We start from the raw sequence: 23372 nt of genomic DNA on the forward strand, positions 1-23372 counted from the left end.
TAGATAGTTGTATGTCGTAGTTGCACATCCTTCTAGTTGCCGTATGTGGGACGCGGCCTCAGCATGGCCGGAGAAGCGGTGCGTCAATGCGCACCCGGGATCTGAACCCCGGGCCGTCAGCAGCGGAGCGCGAGCACTTAACCGCTAAGCCACGGGGCCGGCCCAGAAGTAAGTATGATATTCAGTGGAGACAAATGTAAGGCTGTGCAAGTCTCTTTCTTCATGCACAAGTATCCTCTATTAAGTAACGAGAACTTCTTTTTATCCTCTATTAAGTAATATAACTTCTTATATTAATAATTTTACTCAGTGCAGCTGCCTTTATAACAATCATCCAGAAATAAAAGCTTTCTTCTTAAGTTGCTCCAAAGAGGTTTGGACCTTTCTTTTACAATTGCTTTCATATTCTCAAGAAAACTTTTCATTACTTTTACTGAAACTGGAATGATTCTGCTTCATTCACCAGTTCGTCTCTGAATGACTTCCATTTTTAAAATCAAACCCATCTTCATTTGATAAAGATTTCCTAGCACTGATATTCTTAAAAACACCCCACAAACTCTTTAATTTAGATAAGTATTTTGAAATATTTTGCACAATGGCTCCATCACAGGAGTAAGGATGCAGCCTGTTAAGATGATGTGAAATTTCCATAATGCAGGGTAAAATGAAACAAGATCTTTCATCCTATGGTTTATCTCCCATTCAGAAATGAGCGAAACTGCTTAAGTGTGATTCCTGCCCTGCCACTTGCTAGCTGGGTCCCTGGGCATGTATTAACCTTGCTATGCTTCAGTTTCTTCACCTGTGAAATAGGGGTAAGAATAGTAGTTACACCTCACAAGGCTGCTTCAAGGTTTAAATGAATTAATACCTACAAAGCACTCGGAACATTGTTTGGCATGCTCAATGAAAGGTAGCTTCTATTATTATTATTTATTATCATCATAATTAAAGAACTTAATGATAGTACAAGGTAAATTTCAACCAGAAACTTAAGTCAGTAGAAAAAAAGGATATAAAGATATTTTCCCTGTTGTACATTTGACAAATTCCAAACTTCATCATTTAGGAAAGCCACCGTTGCTCCCTTGAGGAAAAGGCAATGGCTATCTGGAGGATCCAACTTGGATAGAAGGCACAAAGACTGATCAATTACTGTGAGTTTAACAGTAGAAAGATGATTGGATCTTCAGCAAGAAAAACTTTTACACAAATTATATAATACCCAAATCACAAATAATCAGCACATAAACTTTAATAACAATATGTAAACTATAATGTTTTCTAATTCATTATCCAAAATGGTGAAACAGTAAGGTGAGATGCAAGGCCAATCTAGAGGTGATGTAGTGGTAGTGTGTGAGTGTGTGAGTGTGTGTGTGTGAGTGTGAGTGTGTGTGTGTGTGTGTGAGATTTCTGGCTGCTACTTACCAGTCATCTTCATGAGGATGTCAGAAAATCAGTGAAGATTGGTATATGAGAAGTATGGTATTTGCATAACAACCATGGCAAAAATATTTAATTTGAATTCTGTTGAGAAATGTAATTTGGGAGACAACGTATATATACACATATATAGTAAATTCCAATTTGAATAATTATGAAATTGTCATAGTTTTATATAGAAATATTTTGCTAAGTATATGTCAACAATAATGTCTGTTACTATGAAAAAAATCTTATTTGAAATACTATTAAAATATTCGGAAGTCACTACTTCCAAACCACTAAAGATAATTTGAGTGAACTTCTCTACTAGGTACTATTTGAACATTTTGGCCAACATGTAGCTGAAGTAAAAAAAAAACGAAAAAAAAAACCACCACATTTATTTAAAAATAGGGTATAATTCAGTATTTAGCCACATCTGGCCTCAAAAGACAGGCATTATTCTTTGTTAATGACATCCTTTTGGTGTGGTAGTCATGCTTTACCTGCAGGTTTTCTTCTGTTGTTACCCAATGGCCTCCAACACCAAGTAGTGTGATGATATCATGTTTATGTGGCAGTAGCTGTAGTTTTACCGCTGGTTCATCATCTTTACCAAATAATCTCACTTACACGGGAATAGTTTAAAAAAAAAGAGAGAGAGAAGAAATATATTTTATAGCAATCTGACAACAATTTATTTATTCTCTTTACTTTTTAATTTAGATATGAGGAAGCATTTTTCTTAGAAAAGGTAACACGCAATTTATTCAGACACCTTAAAATGTACTTTTTGCATTACAAGTGGTCATAAAATTTACTCTAGATTTAATTATAAGTGAAATAACTAAAGATAAAAAGTCTCTCTTTTTAAAAACCAGACAAGGTAATATAACATATAACTAAGTCTGATAGTTTTAATCATAACATTGATAGCTTAATATTTTGGGGAAAGTTGACTTCCGATTAAGGAATTCATAGACTCAAGGCTTAATATTTTGGAGGAAGTTGACTTCTGATTAAGGAATTCATAGACTCAAGATAGTGATACTTTGATATAATTATTGAAACGTCGATTTGAAAAATTAATGAAGTATACATTCACTCCCACTGAAAGATTTTTCTTAGTTAATTTCAAATTTTGAAAATACTAGTTGAAAAGAAACACACATAATGGTCATAGCTGTATTCGTCTATGATTCTCAGGATAGAAGATAAATTCTAACAAAGTACAAGTAGAATCCCTTCGCAGGCTTGTGAAACCTATCCTTTAGGTACGATGGCACTAAGTGTGTACAGATTAGGAGTTAGATATTGGTTACACCACAAAAGTTCAAGGAAGGTGAAAATGGAGACCGCAGGGGGCAGCCATCCAATAGAGGGCAGTGGTACACAGCAGAGCTGACTTAGTAAGCACTGGCTGAGACCTGAACTAATGGTGTCTCATCTGGGAACCATTGAGAAATCATGTTTGTCGATTCTTTGTAGAGATACTTCAACTCCAACGCCTATACTTTAAAAGGTAAGCATATTCTCTCTTCCAGACAGTGTTTACAATGGGAATAAAATGAAGAAGCTCTGATTTAAATAAAAAAGTTAAAAAACAAAAACAAAACTAAACATCAATAAATATGTTAATAATTATTCCCTGGTTATATATTTTTTTTCTGAAATTCATCCATTACTAAAATGACATAGATTACTGATTTAGTCAAGTACCCACCTCCAGCATCTAGGACAATATCCACTCCTAGGCCACCTGTTTCTTCTAAGCAACTTTCAGCAACATGCGCTTTCCCATTAGATATATCGATCACTCGGGCTGTAAAGGACAGGCAGTCAGGCAAGTGTACTGTTCTCTATGTGATCAACACAAACAAATCAGAGAAAAAGAAAAAGCAGATAAATATCTGTTCTCTGAAATGGATTAAGAGGTTCAAACAATTACTGAATCCAAATTATACTTTTTCTCATCTAACCCAGTATTGGTAAGGATCAATTTAAATGAAGGGACTGGTATATTCAATAAAATAAAAATATGAGCATTTTGTGGATAATGTGTCCCAAGGCTGGTCTCTTGACAGAGGACTGTTCTCTATAGCTAAAGGATACACTGCCAGAACTGAGAATCTATAAACCACAGAGGTACACACATATTGAGGCATGGATTGAAAGATTAAACAATTTCTTAAGTATTTTCAGATTTAATAGACTTTAGAGTTAAAAAGTACAAAAATATATTTGTGTGATATGGTACTTCTCTATTTGAGGCTGTTTTATCCTTTTTCAGTCATGGAAATCCACCCTACTTCTCCCACTTACTCCCCCAAAGAAAAATCCTGAAGGTGAGGAAAAAAGAAAGATTGTTTTCAGCAGAGTTAGTAAAAATTAAACCAATTTTAACTGGGTGCTTTAAAGTATATTGATAGAACAAGCCAATGAGAGAATTAAAAAATTAAATTTCAGAATCTGAACTGGCAAATGAAGACACGTTTATATTTCATTTTTATATCTTTTAGCACCTTCTCATTAAAGAGAATTTCTCTCAGAGCTGCTCAGATTCAAGGTGTTGTCCAGTAGTGATCTAACATTCAGGGGATGGAGGTGGGGGTGGGGCACAAGGAAAAGGGCATTGAAGGACCAGGAAGGGCAGGGTTAACCAACGAGAAACCTCTCCCTTCAACAATACTGTTCATGCTTTTTTTTTCCTCTATTCCATTTTCACTCTCTTCTTTTTCCTTTTTTTCCTATTTTCCTCCTTTCTCCAGCTCCTGCTTTAACCCTCCTTCCATTTCTTGGTTATCTCTGCCAGAAGCATGATGTAACAATGGAAATAACATGGCTTTAATGTTAGACAGGCCTGGGTTCAAATCCCATTTCAGTCTTCTTCTAGTTGTATATACTTGGACAAGCTAAATTCTCTAGATGCTGTTTCTTGGTTAGCCAACACAGGGTTGTCGAGGACTTAAGGAGATATCATTCATATTAACACTCAACGAGCCTTATTTTCCCTCCTACCTGCCCTTCACTTACACTCTCCTCATCCTCTTTTCTCTTCATCTGTTAGTTTTTCCACTCCTGTCTTTCTCTTCTCCTTTTAAATTTTTTTAGCCTCTATTTTCTTTCTCCTTTCCATATTCATTGTTGTTTGAATGGGTTCAATCTTTTCAAGAGCTCCCCAGTCTCCACCATGTCCTATTCATCATAAACTATATGTGACCTGTGTTTCTGTGTAAGTGGATCATCTCCCTTCCTAGTGCACCACAGAAAATAGACAACTTTAGAGGGATATAACTGAGTTTCCAGAAACATAGAATTGATGCAAAAATATACTGATTTATTAAGTAAAACCAAAGAAGCATCAGGTATTTTTAAATTGTGTCAAAGTTCACCTAATTCAAACTTAGGTAAGTTGATAACAATGGGGCAAAGAAGAAAAAACATTGAAAAATGTAGGTTTCAAAAATTAAAACTATCACTTAAACTTGGACTTAGCACAGACATTAAAATGCATTTTAAAAGTGACTTTCATTTGGGATTTTGTACTTTGTTTTACAAGTGCAGTTTTTAAGTTGATATCCCTTCAAAATTTTCTGTTTTAAAGTCTGTGTTGAGTAATATTACCCACCTATAGCAGGCCTAAGTCTTTCAAGGTACTGCTTGTCTTCGAGGCTGCATGCTGTTGAAATGACTTTGGCTCCTCTGTGGTGAGCTAACTGAATAGCTATCGTACCAAGGGCCTGTGGAAAAAAATACACAATGGGTTTACAGATATAGGGCAGAGGCCATATCTAATTATTTTATAAGTTGATGAATAAAGTGTAATACTTTAGGGCTACTTTAGCATGTTTTTAAATGTTATCTGATAGAAAAAAGAAAAAAATATGGATGAGTTTAGAAAGTTGAAACATTTGATTGACTTTCTTCTTCAGAAGGGGTGGTGGGAAAGGTACATGTGCCACACGCTGTCACCCAGCCTGATCACAGCACACGATTTCAAGATGGAGGGCTGCATTCAGAAATATGGCCTTGGAAAAAGAAAAATGCGCCTTTCAGGGCCTTGCGAGCATCATGATCTAAGCTCATCCTATAACACATGTGCGAGTCCAGCTACCCCTCTTTGAAGATCAAAGCACTTCAAAAGCTCCATCGTTTTGCTGACCCGTGGGGTAAATTCAGGGAAACACTACTATCCTGATGTTGGACATCAGGCCGAAGCCGATGCTGAGGACAGTTCTGCCTTGTTTTCAAAGAAAAGCAGGGGAAAAACCATTTTTGTCAACAACCAGAAAGAAAATAAAACTATAAATTCACCCCAAGTTTTACAACATTTTTAGATTATAATATTCTATTTTTATGTATTCATTTAGTGTCTTGAACTTTTTTTTTGATTATACATGTAATATGTTTAAATTAGCACATTTTTTATCTCGTGTGATCCATCTATAAATGCAATAATTTATTAACATAAGTGTAAGTGTGAGGGTTATGATACAAAATCTGTAGGGTACGGCTAAAATCAAAATCTTGGGTACGGCTTCAAAGACTTCATGACCTATTTAGACTCTGTGTAACAGGCATGAAAAAAATGGCTTGTCTGCTTTTTCAAAGTGCTAGCAGATTCAAAGTAATAAGAAACTAAACACATTAAGTCTAACTTTTATCTCCTATTGATAAAAGTTGCTTATTTTAACAAAATGGGAGTTTGGTAAAGAAATCAGTGAACAAGCTGTTGGCAAAGAATTATATTAGCAAATGGGTGGCCCATTCGCTAAGTTTACTGTATTTTGGTCTGTTTCTTAACAAAACTATTAGCACCTACACTTGCTCCATCCATGATCAGCACTGATTTTTCAGGAGAGAGATGAGAAAGATAATGTAGAGCTGTATAGGCTCGTACTCCATCCCGAATGGTTCCAGCAGCTTCTGTCCACGTAACTTTTTCTGGTTTGTGAACTACCACAGAAAACAAGAGGAAATAATCAGTTAGCATTAGTCCTACCTCCTGGATCTGTCTGATTCTCTCCATCTCTGCTCCCCCTGTGGCCCCCGTCCAAGCCTATCCTCCTATTATCTTGAACTGAATTAGAGTTTCCCCGCTTCCACTCTTGCCCATGCATAATCCACTCTCAACACAGGAACCAGTGTGTATGTGCATTTTTTAAACATTTTATTGTGAAATAAAAATACATGCAGAAAAGTACATGAAACAAAGTACAGCTGGATGAATAAATATACAGCAAATACACAAGCAACCACCATCCTGGTCGAGAGAGAGAACACAGCCCTCGCCCCAACAGCCTTGTCTCTCCCACCAGAAGTGACCACCATTTTTTTCTGACACATAATTGACATCAGAGGTCACCACCGTTCTAACTTAATTTCTTATTCACCTTCATAGTTTATCACTCAAGTATGCATTTCTAAACAATATAATTTAGTTTTGCCTGTTTTTGAACATTATTTAAATGGAATCGTACCATATGCATTCTTTTTTATCTTGCTTTTTTTGCTCAACATTGTTTTAAAGACACATCCTTTTTTGTGCATGTGGCTGTAGTGCTTTCCTTTTTGAGGTTTTATGGCATTCCATTATGTGAAGATACCTTCGTTTGGTTATCCATTCTCTGGTTGAGGAACATTGGTGTTGTTTCCAGTTTTTGCCAGTATCAACAGTGCTGCTAAGAATGCTCTTGTATAAAAGATAGTGTTACACTGGTACACAGGTTTTCTCCGGGATATTTACTTAGGAATGGAAATCCCAGGTCCAAGGGTATGTTCCCTTTGACTTTACTACATACTTCCGAAGTTGGCTGTATGACTGTACTCTCCCACAGCAGTGTTTATTAGAGTTCCTGTGGCTCTGAACATCCTTGTCCATCCTCGGTGGTATTATGCATTTTTACCAATCATGTGGGTGTGTAATGGTCTCTCACTGTGATTTTAATTTGCTTTTCCCTCACTACTGATGAAGTTGAGCATCTTTCTGTGTTTGTTGGCCATCTGGAATTCCTTTTGTGAAGTGACTGTTCAAGTGTTTTACCATTTTTTCTATTGTGTTGTCTTTTTCTTACTGATTTATAGGAATTTTTTTGATATATTCTAGATGATTCATTTGCTTGTTTACGTGTTATAAATATTATTTCCTTTGTATGACTTCTCTTTTTCAATCTCTTTACTGGTGTCTTTGAAAAATTGAAGTGTCAGAATGATTTTTTAAAAACATAAATAGCATCCTAACATTCTGTTTAAAATTCATTACTGGCTTTCCACTGCACTTGGAACAAAATGCAAACTCCTAATATAGTTTAAAGAGCTCTATATGATCTGACCATTAAGTTACTCCTAAGTATGTGTAATTATTTAATTTTTATTTTGTTTTTTGATGTACACTGAATGTGGTTTTTTCACAGTACAAGCAATCTTTTCTCATTTTACCTAAACTCAACTTTATAATACTTTTCATAGTCTTTACCAGCTCTTTCAAATGTTTTTCCTCTATAGAACAGCAGTAGATTCAGATGGTGCAGCACAGGATAGTCAGCATTGCATTTACCAATTCACTAGTGCCATCTGCTGGGCACACAGAGCATCCAAGTATACGTGTTCAGACAGACAAAGCATTATAAAACAGTAAAACATACTAAGCACCAGGTGATAATCACACATAGTACTTCATTCCTTACCGTACTCTTTAAGATAGCTATTCTCCCAATTTTATTGATTATGAAATGGGGTTCAGGGTAATTAATTAATTTGCCTGAGGCCACACAGCTAATAAGTTTGAATGTCTGACTCTAAAGCACATCTACTCAAACAATGCATGCTCAATCTAGATACAACTTACTCATATGGCTTTCTTGGGGAACATCTTCCATAATAATAATTAGAACTACCTATATTTTCATTAAAAAAATCAAACGTGCGGTCCTTAAAAAAATGCTAACTAAGAAAACTACACCTAAGATAGCAAAGGCTCTAAAATTGCATGGTTAGATGTAGTTTAATGTCGAGATCCTTGCTTTAGTGTTACATGGTCCACAAGTGTTTATTATAAAAACTAATGAAATAAATAAAAGAGCCATATATGGATCAATAATAACAGTGTTATCAGAACCCAAGAATTACAATTTCAATTCTTTCTACCTTAGGTCCAAAGGAATAGTGCTGAAAATGTGTGCCAAATTTTGAATGAAAAATAAAATTATTTTTACATTTCACAGAATGGAGAACTGAAAGCACAAAAGAGCTGGAAGAATTATTCAATTTTTTACCTCTATCTTTAATATTCTGCAACAGGATTAATAAGACATTTTGGGGGGAGTTGTCTGGAACCTAGTTCTTTGGTTTGGCGAAAGAACAGATTTATTTGAAGGTGACTGAGTGCTGAGCTTTTATTAAAAAAAAAAAAAAACGACCAAAGAATTAAAGGAACTAAATTAGAGTTGTGATAAACTGAATATTTGCCCCTACAAATCTTCAGGGAACACACTGAAATTATTTCCTCTTTTACAAAACGCTGGAGCTGCAACAGAGCTTAAAGGTTATCTAGTTTGGCATCCTTGTTTATGGCTAAAGAAAATGTGCCCAGGGTCTTGCCTAAAGGTCATACACAGTTAGTGGTCATTCTTAAAGTACTTTTTCTTCTTCTTTTTTTTTTTTTGTGAGGAAGATCGGCCCTGAGCTAACATCTGCCAATCCTCCTCTTTTTTTGCTGAGGAAGACTGGCCCTGGGCTAACATCTGTGCCCATCCTCCTCCACTTTATATGGGATGCCGCCACAGCATGGCTTGACAAGTGGTGCATCGGTGCGCGCCTGGGATCCAAACCGGCAAACCCAAGGCCGCCACAGCGGAGCGCGTGCGATTAACTGCTTGCGCCACCGGGCCGGCCCCTTAAAGTACTTCTTTTAAAGAAACATTGTATTGTATTTTCTTTCTCAAGGAATTGTTTTCTCTATATATGTTGGTAGATTTTTGGACTATAATCCTCCTGATTTGTAGGAAAATAAAAGGTCATTTGTGCGGTTTGCTTGTCTTAGCTTAAGCTTATAGCTAGGAAACTTTGATATTCCAACTGTTTTTCTCTTTCTGGTCCATTTTATATTCTCCAGTGTCCAGCCATACCTAAAGGAATGGGCCTTTATTTGGTTGGTTGTTTTTTCAATAGCTCACCTTCTATAACAATTTAGTTTAGGAGACTTAGTCAAAACTCAAACCTGGGAATCCCAACTAAAGGTTTTAGTTGACTCCGTATTTACAATGTTCTCAAAAGAACAGAGGCAATAAGGGCCCAAGGAAATGCTAAGGTCAAAAATCGTATAGTTTCCCGTAAAGGAGGCAGTGGTGATCCTCAGTTTTCAAACTGCATAACATCAAAACAGCTATGGACCAGAGACTTTCACTGCACGGTATTTGAAAGTGAGCTTTATCTTTCAAAGGAAGACATATACATGGCTATAATAATACTTATATTATGCATATCTAGGCTTAATATACATATAAATAAGCACAAGCCTCAGATTTCTGGAAAACTGACTTTGAAATTAATTTTTAATAAAATAATACGGTATTACTTGGAAATTTTAGACATAGTAAATGTCATTAATTTAAATATAAATTACTTACAATCTACAGTTTTAGAAATGAAATGCCCAAGATTTACTAGCCTAGTTCAAGTTACTCTACAGACTCAAATGTATGAACTTACTATTTTTAATAGTCCAAAATCCAAATTGGCCCCTGTCTCCAAAAGGTCTGATTAGGGATTATATCATTTAAGAAAAAACTTAAGAAAAACTTAAATGAAATAGTACAAGAACACAAAAGAATCTATGTTGACCTACAGATAAGGTATGAAGAATAACATGAATCCGAGCATAAGAAATAGCTGATTGGCAGTACCACCAGATCCACTCTGATCACATCCTCCTCCCTTGCCCACAAAGGTAACCTAACCTCCACCTGACTTTTCACGTGTACCTTTTCTTTATATCCTAAATAAAATGCTTACTTTTGTATGTTTTTGAACTTTATAGAAATAAATGATATCACACTGTATTCTTCTGCAACTTGCTTTTTTCACTCAATACAGTTTGTGAGATTCTTTCATCTTGTTGTGTTTGGCTGTTACTTGTTCATGTTCATTGCTGAGTTGAATTACAATCTAGGAGTATCTTTAGTTATCCATTTTCCTGGTGGTGAACATCTGGGCTGTTTCCATTTTTATTCCACAATTACAAACCATGCTGTTATAAACTCTTGTGCACACCTGGTGGTGCACATCAAGTTTCTGTGGGGTCAAAACCACGAGCAGAATTACTAGGTCTGGGGTATGTACATCATTACCTTTATTAGACCATGCTAAATTATTTTCTAATGCATTTGTACCAATTTACACTCTTGGTGCATAAAAGGTTCCATTGCTTCACATTCTTGCCGACATTTGGGATTGTCAGACTTTATAACTTTGTCAGCTTTATGGGTGCAAAATGGTATCTCTAGGGCCGGCCCTGTGGCTTGGCGGTTAAGTGCATGTGCTCCGCTACTGGCGGCCTGGGTTCGGATCCGGACATGCACCGATGCACCACTCCTCTGGCCATGCTGAGGCCGCGTCCCACATACAGCAACTAGAAAGATGTGCAACTATGACGTACAACTATCTACTGGGGCTTTGGGGGACAAAAGGAGGAGGATTGGCAATAGATGTTAGCTCAGACCCGGTCTTCCTCAGCAAAAAGAGGAGGATTAGCATGGATGTTAGCTCAGGGCTGATCTTCCTCACAAAAAAAAAAAAAAAGGTGTCTCTAAGTGCTTTTAATTTGCTTTTCTCTGATTACTAAGAATATGCAGCATCTTTTTGTTATGGTTTCATGAAGCATGTATATATATATTTATATGTAATTTAAATATTCAAGAAGTAAATTAGTATAAGAAAGGGCCGGCCCCGTGACTTAGCAGTTAAGTGTGCGCGATCCGCTACTGGCGTCCCAGGTTCGGATCCCGGGCGCGCACCGACGCACCGCTTCACCGGCCATGCTGAAGCCGTGTCCCACATACAGCAACTAGAAGGATGTGCAACTATGACATGCAACTATCTACTGGGGCTTTGGGGAAAAAAAGGGAGGAGGATTGGCAATAGATGTTAGCTCAGAGCCGGTCTTCCTCAGCAAAAAGAGGAGGATTAGTGTGGATGTTAGCTCAGGGCTGATCTTCCTCACAAAAAAAAAAAATTAGTATAAGAAAAATTAAAAATTAACATTTCAGTTAAAATGAACACTAGCCAGAAGATATTAGCAATAAAAACCAAAGACAAGTGTTCTTGATTCTTTCCTCTCTCAAACTCTACATGCATTGTCTCGATTTTGTACAATTTTTTTTTTTTTTGCTGAGGAAGATTACCCCTGAGCTAACATCTGTTGCCAATCCTCCTCATTTTTGTCTTGAGAAAGATTAGCCCTGAGCTAATATCTGGGCCAATCTTCCTCTACTTTACATGACAAGTGATGTAGGTTCGCGCCCAGGATCTGAACCCATGAACCTGGGCCACCGAAGCAGAATGCACCAAACTCAACCACTATGCCGTGGGGCCGGCCCCTAGATTTTATACATTTTTTATTTCAATTAATAACGAAGAATAAGAAGTAAAAAAATTCTGATTAGGGATATAATTTCAGAGCCAAGGGAGAAACTGCTCTTCAAACCTCTTACCATGAGCAGTAAGTAAAACCTAAAGGTCTATATACTGTTTAGTCTGAATATGAATTTATCAGATACTAAATATGAGCTAGAAGTATTCAAATGACCAGCCTCATGTACACTCATGGTAGATGCAAAGCAATCAAAATGTTACTAAAGACCACACATCAGTGAAGAAAGACTCATATGAGCTCCAAGAGACTGAACCACCACATACCCAAGTAATGCTCATGTACTCTAACGACTTCACAAAGTCCAGGGTCCTCAGAGTCCAGGGGTAAAATTCCTGAAAATTAAAATGAGAATCTTAAGGGAAACAATCCCAACTGAATTCATTCCTAATGCGATGCCGGTAAGGACTAGCTTAAATTTTGTTCAGTGGAATTTTGAGGAAGATTCTAGTAACTACTGGTGTCGGGAAAGGAGAGACCTCAGAAATATGGAAGGGAAGTGGATAGTTTATTTTCTGACATGAACACTGTATCACCTGTACTATCTCTTTTTCACCCTTTTCTTTCACCTCTGAGTGATGGTAAAGATGATGGCTGATGTAGAGAGCCAAGTTAGAGTCTTAACGGCACCTGGGTTCCTCATTAACATTGTCCCTGATGCATAGCTACCTTCCCACAATTTGGTCCTATAAGATACCTCAGTATGTGTCCAATAAAATCACATTTTTTCCTAAGCTAGTCTGATTTTATTTTTGGTCTCTTACAAAAAGAATCTTGGATAACACAGTGTCATTGACTTCTTGGCCAGATAAAAAAGATAAGGAAGACAGAAATAATAAACCCTCTGAGAAAATACACAAGTCAAAGGCAATACCATAAAAAGCTGATGAAAGCCTTCCTACAAATCTATTCACAGCTTCAAGTATGTCATAAAGTTAAACATCGTCTAAGTTTATATGAATATCTTCCTATGAATATTTTCACTGGTAATTTCAAAGACTACTACTCAGGTCATATTTTTATATGTTTGTGTGACCGTCTAGGATATAAGTATAAATATATATATTTGCAAAAAGTATTAACTATGGATTTTTTAAAAAAACAATAAATTAAATGTTTATTAAGTAAACTTTTAGTTTTACAAGAGTAGTAAGGCAGAAGCTCTAGAAAATTCAAGTCAGATGTGGAGAGTGGAGCTTCTATATAACCAAGTCAGTCAGTAGTCTTCAAGCAGACAACCTGTGACTTTTCTTTTCTCTAGAGTCTTCAGTCTAGCCATCGACTGGGGTCCTGTCAGGAAAGGGCTGCACCAAGCACAGTAATAACTATGGTCATCTTCCTATCTCTAATATTGTTCTATAGTCAAATACTGAAAATTTTTCAATGTTCTGCTATTGAGATCAAACTCCCAATTCTCTTCATCAATGGATATTTGAGAACAAATTCCAAAAGTCAGGCAAGTAGTTGTATATGAAGAGAGGTCACAATAAACGTTAACAATTGTCTAGAAAAAAGAAGAGATGACAGCAAAATAGATTACTTGAAATAGGACCATGAACTATAATATAACTTACCAACTACTTCATCATCTGGTTGAAAGAATGATACCTTGCTTCCAACTAAAGAGTGGAGAAAAATAATAATTAGTACTAGGGGTTATTAAATATAATTCTTATTTGACTAGTAAAATAAATCAAAAGATCCATGGGTTTATAAAAAGTCACTGATTCAGAGAAAAGACCAAGAAATTCTAAGACATTTTGATAGTCTATAAAGATTAGAGGATTGAACACTTCAAATCTGGATTCTCTACAAAATTCTCTACAAAATCTGGGCCAGGTGACTGTTGATGCCACAGAGAATGATGTCTCTCTATTTAGCTAAGGATGAAGGAAAAAGGCAAACAATCCACTGCACAGCTCCTATGACGATATGCTGCTTTCCATCCCTCCTGTGGCTAGCCCAATCTTCTATCATTATTTTAGATGCAGAATGTCAGACACACAATGGGGAATTCTGTTAAGAGTCACAAATAAAATTACTTTGATTTGGAATTATGGAAATAAATTCAGACTGGTGCCAGAAATTTTTTGGAACTATATAGAAATGATAGTTACATTTTCTCTGCACATGCAGAGAAAAAGCCTCTACTGTCAGTAAATTCTTTAGAATATTTTTATTCAAATAGTTACAAGAGGAAAGGGGAGGGAAAAACGAAACATCACTGAATGTCTACTTGTGCCCAGCATTTTAGTGTGTTATAACATTTAATCTTCTTGGCATACCCATGGGTTGGTATTATTATTCCTAGTAATAGACAAGGAAACTGGGTGAAGCAGTGAGGTAAGGTGGAAGCCTGAAATCTAGAGGTGGCTTCTTTGGCTGGCCCTGTCAGCAAAATAGCCCCAGAAGTCATTTGTTGGTACTCAGCAGGTAACTCCAAGTGTGCCATTCCTACTTTCAAGTCCTCCTCTTACAGTCTGCTTCTTCTTTGGATCCCTCCTGTGCCATCATCCCCCAATATTTCTGGCTTCTGATCCACTGCACTTTTCTCTTTCCCTTCTGCTGCTGGTCCTCGTCCTCCTGGGATCACTCTGATCCTTTATTTTGGCTTCCTTCACACTCCTTTTAATTGGCCCTTGAATAGTAGCTATGGGGCTGGCCCTGTGGCTTAGCGGTTAAGTGCGTGCGCTCCGCTACTGGCAGCCCAGGTTCGGATCCTGGGTGCGCACCGATGCACCGCTTCTCCAGCCATGCTGAGGCCGCGTCCCACATACAGCAACTAGAAGGATGTGCAACTATGACATACAACCATCTACTGGGGCTTTGGGGAAAAAAAAGGAGGAGGATTGGCAATAGATGTTAGCTCAGAGCCGGTCTTCCTCAGCAAAAAGAGGAGGATTAGCACGGATGTTAGCTCAGGGCTGATCTTCCTCACAAAAAAAAAACAAAAAGGAATAGTAGCTATGTTTAGTTCTCTCCTCCATTTCTACTCTCTCCTTGAGTGAGCTCATCAACTCCATGATTTCAAATACAACCTACATGCTGACAATGCTCAAATATACACATTTCCAGCCTAATCTCGACCTTTGAGCTTAAAGTCACATGACTGCTTATTAGCTGGACATCTCCAGTGAGATGTCACTTAGGTTCCTTGAACTCAATGAGTATAAGCCTAAACTCACTATCTTCCTCCAAATCGGATCCTCTTCCTTTATCAATGGGTAGCACCAATTCAGACTTTAACCGGAATCCTGCAACACTCCTGGCTCTTACCTGTTTTTTAATTCCCCTGTTCCAGTCAATTATTAACTCCTGTTGACTTCATTTCCTCAGTATTTCTTGAATATGTTCCCCTTTTCCACCTCTGTCACCACCGTCCAAGATATGGACTTTGTTGTCTCCTGCCTGTTGGTCTACAACCCAACCAGTCTGATTTGTCTCAAAATTACCCTTCATATGGCCCCACTCTAAAAATCTCCCTAAAACCCAATGTGACACGAGGCTCATTATAGCTCTGGCCTTTGCCTACACTCCTGACTCATTTTTTGGGGGAAGGAATCAGTGTTCATATCATCATTAAAATATTTGTTCATTATCTTTTATTCTGCTATATTTGAAGGACAATTCTTTTGATAAAATGTTCCTCTGCTGCCAACTCTCTTGCCTCCGACTCCTGCCCAGAACTTTATTTTGCTCCAGCAACACCAAACTCTGTAATTGTTACGTATATCACATTACTACTTGCTTCTCTGTCTTTGCTCATGATACCCTCTCTGCTGAATGTGATTCTCCTCCCGCCCGCCCCTTACTGTCTGACTACTTACTCCAAGAAGACTCTCCTGTTCCTTCTGGCTGGGTTGGACAGCTCTCCTTAGAGCTTTCCTAACAATCTGCTCACATGTGTATCTGTTTCTCCCCTGTGAACCCTTTGAAGGCAGGGACTTTGTCTTATTTATCTTCAAATCCCACTCACTTAGCAAGTGCTCATTAAATATGAAATAAATGAATGAATGAGTGAATGACTGATAGATCATCTTCTGGCTATTACAATTCTTATTTTTATTTTCCTACATTCTGAGCAGAAGAAAGGGGAGGGAACGGAATTATGATTTAGCTATGTCAGAAGATTACATTGAGAAAGAGTATGTATATTACAGACCAAAATCACAAGTAAAACTCAAATAGTCTAACCCGCATTACACACTCGTTCATTCATTCACATATACAGAAAGAGTAACCACATACTGATTGATCGCGAACTACCTATCAGCAGTGTCTACGAACAGGAGGTCTATTTAGAAACAAATTATTTCAAATACTTAGGCCTACTGTCCTGCATGTTAAGACCGTTATTTACTAAATAAAACTTAATTTTTTTTTTTATTTAAGGCAATCATAAAATCTTACTGGTTATTTCTCTTCTGAATACATTTTTGAATGAGCAAACCACTTAACTTTCAAATGCTCAATTTTAGGCAAACTTTAAAAATTTAATGTGAAAGTAATTACTGACTAATAAATAAATTTTGGTCCAAAACCAACTTATACAAGTAATTTATGCTGGTTTGTAAACATCACAAAAAGGACATTAGAAAATAAATACAGATATTTATATCTGTAAACTTACCATCTAACACAATTCCAGCAATTTCTCTCCCAACAGGAAAGAAATCCTTCTCCATCTTCATTTCTGCCAGAAGCTAAATCACGACAAAGGCTGTTTATTGTCAAGAATAAATCCTGGCCTCTTCTCATACATGAGAAAAACAAGAGTAAAAATCAAACTACAGAAAAGGCAAATACGATTCAATTTTTGGAATCAAGACAAAGCAAATAACTTCACAAAATAGGTTTCTCTATCAAGTAGGAAACCAAGAGTTTGCTGAGGAATTAGTTGATATGTAGGACTTTGGTACCAGTATTATTATTCAAATCACCATTAATATACTTTATTTAACATATTTACTCTGCCAAGTATGAAGGGAAATTATGGCCAAAACACTTCCTGGTGGGCTACACACTTTTTACCAGTCACCTCACTTGGGTGGGGTGAGGAGAGTTAGGAGACGTCATAAAGGTGCTCCATTCCCACACCCTTTAACTATTGGTGTTTCTCACAAGTCTTGGTTTAGGGAGCTGGTGGGAAGAAGTGATGGATATGCATAGGCAAACTGCCATATAATTTCAGATTGGAGTTTCTTTTTTTAAAGGATAAATTATTTATTTTTAATAGATTAGTATTTTGTTAGATTCTGATCAAATTAAGTACTTGACTTTTAACGTGATAGAGTATACATAGATAAGCCTGTAGTTTAAGTTCCTGCCACTTATACTTTTTATAATAACAGAGATGCTGAACATATTTGTAGGTACAGTGGTATTTTAGGAACAGGAAGTAAAAAGCAATTGAAATAATTTTCTTGTATATTTCTTCCATTTTTTTCAATTTTTTGATCTTCTGTATACACTTGACAGACAGAAAAGATTCTTTTATAACGTGGAACATTATGATTTTCCTGAGATGTTCATACGGCATTCTTTATGGAAATACTGGGTGTGTTACAGTATTTCTTTTATGCACACTTTTACAGAGCTATAATCATGGTTATGCCAGTTGTATCCTGCATCCTTCACTTATTCAAGGATTTTCTTGCATTACTACACAGTTTTCAATTAACTATTATATTTCATTAAATTGATTTTTACTATCACTTACCATTTCTTTCACGGATATAATTTCTTAGACTGGGATTTTAATGGATTTTTCGTAGTTTTAAAAAGAACACCTTGGAAGGGCTGAACACAGAACTCGGCAGACAAGGAGTAGCACTAGTATTCCTGGTGAAAGAACTTCAGGGTATCTCACTAATTCACTTCTCAAGTCATGCTCATGTTACAGAGTTGCCCAATAGAAGCCCATAAGCTTGTTTTGTAATTTTCTTAAACGTGATTTTATTGCAGAAAACTTTTAGATTCCTAGAAACTATGGTGAATTATAATCCAATAGGTAAGGGTCCAGTGAAACTATGGTATTAATCTTTAAAAATCTTTTAAATCTTTAAAAATCTTTTCAGGGTCAATAATGCAAGATTACTGTGGGGTAGTGTGAGGTTGGGGATGTGTGTGTATGAGAGAAAGACAAAAAGAAACAACAAGAACAATAGGAACTCTATCTCAAGACATTAACTAGAAATATCTACAGAGTAGACAGTTAATAAATCAGCTGATTAGGTTTCCAGTTTCTACTTGTACTATATTTATAAAGGTAATTTCTTCTTCGACTACAGGCCTTAGTAATTATAAATTCTCAACCTTTCACAATGTAGAGTTTATAAAATATTTTCATATAGTAATATAAAAAATGACTTCAATTAGACTAATAATTTCCCTTAATGTAGAAATACACATTAAATTTTTTCCCTAGCTTTTCTATTCTTCTAGGGATGTTAATAATTTCCTAGCACTCAGAAGTCAGTTATCATTATAATATATTTGCACACTAAATATACTATGAAATTCTCATTTGACTTTTGGCCAAAATAAAAGCACCAATACCTTTGTATTTATCTGGCTCAGACCACAAGCTTTAACTTGAAGTTTCACATAGTTATCCTCTGTAACAGGAAGATTTTCCTAGAACCAAATGACAAAATAATTACACACTCCTTTGAGAACATGCCTTTATGTTGTGAAAGTTTTCATATGTAATTGAGAAAAACTGAACATATCCCAAATCTTATAGCTAACGCACTTGAAAAAGCTACAAGTAATTATCCAATAAAATATAATCAAAAAAGAATAAAGCGCATTTTGGGGTAAAATTTTTAAAAAGCCTTAGGGTACATATTTTGAAAATGTACTCAGATATCAACGTGGATATACGTGTAGACAATAAATTTAGGATGACAACGTAGAGCGGCAAATACCGTACTTTATTTCAATCTAAATAATCTCAAAGCATGGAACTTTCACACTTACAGGGATATCCTTATACACATAACATACAGCCTTTGCTGATTTTGGAATGTTCTTAATGCTAAAAATAAAGTTGGTGTTTTTTTTTTTTCCCCTTTTGGTGAGGAAGATTGGCCCTGAGCTAACATCTGTTGCCAATCTTCCCCTCTTTGCTTGAGGAAGGTTGTCGCTGAGCTAACATCTGTGCCAAACTTCCTCTATTTTGTATGTGTGATGCCACCACAGCATGGCTTTGATGAGTGGTGTGTAGGTCTGCGCCTGGGACCTGAACCCATGAACCCTGGGCAGCCAAAGTGCAGCGTGTGAACTTAACCACTATGCCACCAGGCTGGCCCCCAAAAATGAAGTTCTTTAGTGTCACTTGTTATCTCTTACTTAACATTACCTTATTTAACATCTGTCTTGAACATTTCAACAAGCCTCATGGGATTCTGGGGTCAAAATACAAACTTAATAAAACAATTCCACATAACTATTTCACATAACCTCAAGTTCTCCTCCTATTCCATATAACTTCAAAGGCAAAAAATGTTTCACACTCAGGCACTCGATGTCATTCACTCATATTATTAAATATAAAATCACCTCTCCCAAATAACCATATCCTGGCACCAATAATTAAAATACTCTCCTTGACTCCTGATATATCCAAAAATTAGATCCAAAAGCTGGCTAAAAATAGTTACTGGCATAGCCCCTCCCATGGCCTATCAAAGGTATCACTGAGTTTTATTTGAGATGAACACAATATCCTGGGAGCATCTCTTTTTAAATCTCAGATTTGATAATATTTGGTGATATTATAAGATATTCAATAACATAGACGAATTTGTGGACTTTACTCCTGATTGTGTGAACCTGGAGACAATTCTTCCTGAAAGCCAAACAAACCTTCATCCTGACCCAATCGTAGAAGCCAAGCTGTCTGAGATTTAGACTCCCGATCTAAGTGATTTTGGAGTTAGTGAAAGATAACAGAGCAAAACTGGATTGTGTTCACGGTCCAGAAATTCTTATTACTACCAGGAAATATACTACTATGAAATACTTATAGAACTTAGTATTCCTCCCTCAATTTACAGTGGAATGATTTTGGCTTACCACAAACCTTTCAAGCAATCACTAATACATGAAAATTCTATCTGTTGTTAAAGTCGTCAAAAACTAGAGATCATTTAAAGCTTAGTGAACAAGGTAACTTTGCAAAGCTCAGAAATTAGTGTGCAAAACAATGCTTTTCCACCTCTTTCCTTTCACAATATGAGAGAGTATTTTCTGAAATATGGCTACAATCTAAAAACTCACTTTATTGTGGCATTCAGAATAAGTTGGGTTAATTTTGCAACATATAAGACTATTAATAAGGTTGTTCTCTTTTCCTAATATCTTTCACACCACCACCTGGAGGAACTAAAAACTGTTCTGTAGCAAGTCTTTTGAAAATATAGTTGTACTACAATACAGACCACTATTTTCACATAAAAATTAAAGGAAAGTAATTTGAAGAGTTTCATTTAAGTAATTTTCACTCATTTAGTTCGACTCAAAATAACTTGTAAGAGGTCATTTAAAACTGGGTCCATTATATAGGGAAATATACTATCTTGTTTCATTTAATAATTAAACAATTTTTCTTACTCTTTCTTGAAATACAAATGTTATTTCTTCATTTGTAGAACTCTGTTGAAAATATAAGCCTTTCATAGTCACCTAAAAAAAAAAAATACATGAAATAAACCAATAAAATGTCTTCCAAACTAAACGAAAGCAAAAATTGGAAAAGAGTGCTGGCAAAGGATAAAATGACAACTATAAATGTAGTCTTCAAATAAATAAATTTAGATAACAGTTCTTGAAAGTGATCAAATAAGATAATACACAACAATCTCTGGGTACATGTCTTACTGAGAAGGAGTTTACAGTTCAGCCTTTCACTACTACCAAGCAGGTAAGCATGTGCTTAATTTCACTTTGCTATTCAATGAAAATTATCAGATGTACTTGAAAAAAAAACTATGAGGGACAGAAAAGTTCAGCTTTATTTACCAAAGGTATCATTTAAAGGGCTTTCAAAGTCTTAAAAGTGGGCAGTCAAGACACTCATTGAAACTGCGCCCCTAATTCTTCTACATCAGTCTATAAACCATTCAATGGAAGTATTTAAACCTGTGTTCTTTGGACTTCTTGAAGCATCTCTAAGGATTCCACAGTTGTTTATTTTTCATAGTAACTGTATGGCAAGACTATTTTTTAAAGTAAATTTTATAGAAGTATAAAATAAACATAGAAAAGTACACAGATGCTAAGTGCATAGCTTGCTAAATTTTACGAAATGAATATGGTCATGTCACAGCATGAAACACAAAATCACTAGAAATCCAGAAGCTCCCTCATTCCCCTTCTAGTTACTACCTCCCCCTCCTAAGGATACTCAATACTCCCAGTTTCAACAGCACAGATTAGTTTCGTCTGTTTTTGACTTTACATAAATGAAATTATTTTTCTTTATGTCTGGTTTCTTTCTCTCAATATCATGTTTCCAAGTTTCACCCATGTTGTTGCTTGTAGTTGTAGTTCATGCATACTCTGTTAGATAGTATTCCACTGAATGAATAATTTACTATTTATCCATTTTACTATAGATAGACATTGATTGTTTTCAGTTTGGGGCTTTTACAAATTATCCTGCTAAGAACATTCTTGTATACAATTTTTGGTGAAAGTACTATTATTGAATTTATTTTATGGACGAGGAAACTGAGTCTTACAGAGGTTCAGACACACAACTGGCGTCTCATAGCACCAGCTGGGCCAGAGCTGGGACAATCCAGGTGCTACCAACCCCAAAGTCATTTCTCTTAACCACTACATTTAATGGTTTTCTATTGAGCTACTAACATTAGATATATTACTTAAAACCAGAATCCTATATCCTTTAGTTTAGCATTGATAATTATTAAGTACTTGTTCATAGAACTGGCTACATAATTTGCAGGGCTCATTGCAAAAGGAAAATGTGAGGAACCTTGTCCAGAAATTATTAAAATTTCAAGACGGTGACAGCAGAGCATTAAAGCAAGTACAGGTCCCTTCTGAGCATGAGGTCCAGTGTGACTGCATAGGTCCCACGCCCATGAAGCTGGCCCGTGTGTTGAATCTTAGTATATCTAATGGATCCACATAAAGGGTTTTTACTGAGTTAGTTCAGCAATGGTTGCTGCTTTCTAGAATGTGATAATCAAATGCTGGAACTAATAGAAATGAATACACGTTCAAGACATACATAGAAATTATGTATGTAGTATGTGTCAACAAAGTATATAAAAACAGGGTGAAATAAGTCAGATAATTAAATTAATTCTTTTTTTTTTTTTTTAATGAGGAAGATCAGCCCTGAGCTAACATCCATGCTAATTCTCCTCTTTTCGCTGAGGAAGAGCGGCTCTGAGCTAACATCTATTGCCAATCCTCCTTTTTTTTTTCCTCCAAAGCCCCAGTAGATAGTTGTATGTAATAGTTGCATACCCTTCTAGTTGCTGTATGTGGGACGTGGCCTCAGCTTGGCCAGAGAAGTGGTGCATTGGTGCGCGCCCGGGATCCGAACCCGGGCCGCCAGTAGCGGAGTGTGTGCACTTAACCGCTAAGCCACGGGGCTGGCCCAGATTAAATTAATTCTAACCCTTGGTTACAGAAGGTCTTTGTGTGTGTGTGTCAACGTGTTTGTTGGGGTGGCAGGGGAGAGGGAAAGAACCTAACCATAGACACAGCAACTATGTAGTCCCAATGACATTAAATCTAACCTCTCTGCTTAGTTTTCAAGGCTGGCTGAAATGCACCCCCACTGTCCCTAGTCTACCTTACTTCCCCATTTTTCCAACACATACCCTCTGTCTGATCGAGTCAGTATGACTTCACACCATATGTCTCAGGGCTTCCAGGCATTGCTTGTTCTCTAAGACTGTGCTGTACTTGATCTACAGATTCTGTGGAGTAAATAAAGCTCAAGTCCTACTCGCTCTTGGAAATCACCCCCAGAGACGCTCCATCTACTCCATCTGTTCCATGCTTCGAGATTTTGTGACATACTAACAAACAAAACGTTGCTGTATTCACTTACTAACTAGTGGATCTTCCCAGCTATTGCTTGGGAGAATCAATATCTATTATTATTAAAGAAACAAATCTCTGCTCCTACTCAGTCTGGAGCTACTAGAGTTGCTATTTCAAGAAATGGAACATTTACATAGCAACACCCTGATTTCAAAGTATCTCCCTTTGTAATTCTGGAAGCCACCGTTTTCTCTGCCCATTGCAT

General features: G+C 36.5%; 1 protein-coding gene across 1 annotated transcript in view; it reads right to left on the reverse strand.

The window, feature by feature from the left end:
* Window positions 1-23372, reverse strand: part of CRYZL1 (crystallin zeta like 1) — a 32735-nt gene that overhangs the window by 3599 nt on the left and 5764 nt on the right. Inside the window, exons 2-11 of the mRNA XM_058523045.1 lie at window positions 20696-20767; window positions 18638-18715; window positions 16710-16782; window positions 13654-13698; window positions 12346-12414; window positions 6254-6387; window positions 5060-5171; window positions 3155-3253; window positions 1938-2059; window positions 1021-1126 (exon numbers count right to left, since the gene is read on the reverse strand). Coding sequence (XP_058379028.1) covers window positions 1021-1126; window positions 1938-2059; window positions 3155-3253; window positions 5060-5171; window positions 6254-6387; window positions 12346-12414; window positions 13654-13698; window positions 16710-16782; window positions 18638-18715; window positions 20696-20767 — 910 coding nt within the window. The remainder of the gene's footprint in view (window positions 1-1020; window positions 1127-1937; window positions 2060-3154; window positions 3254-5059; window positions 5172-6253; window positions 6388-12345; window positions 12415-13653; window positions 13699-16709; window positions 16783-18637; window positions 18716-20695; window positions 20768-23372) is intronic.

The sequence above is a fragment of the Diceros bicornis genome, chromosome 27 (assembly GCF_020826845.1).
Source record: "Diceros bicornis minor isolate mBicDic1 chromosome 27, mDicBic1.mat.cur, whole genome shotgun sequence".
Lineage (NCBI taxonomy): Eukaryota > Metazoa > Chordata > Mammalia > Perissodactyla > Rhinocerotidae > Diceros > Diceros bicornis.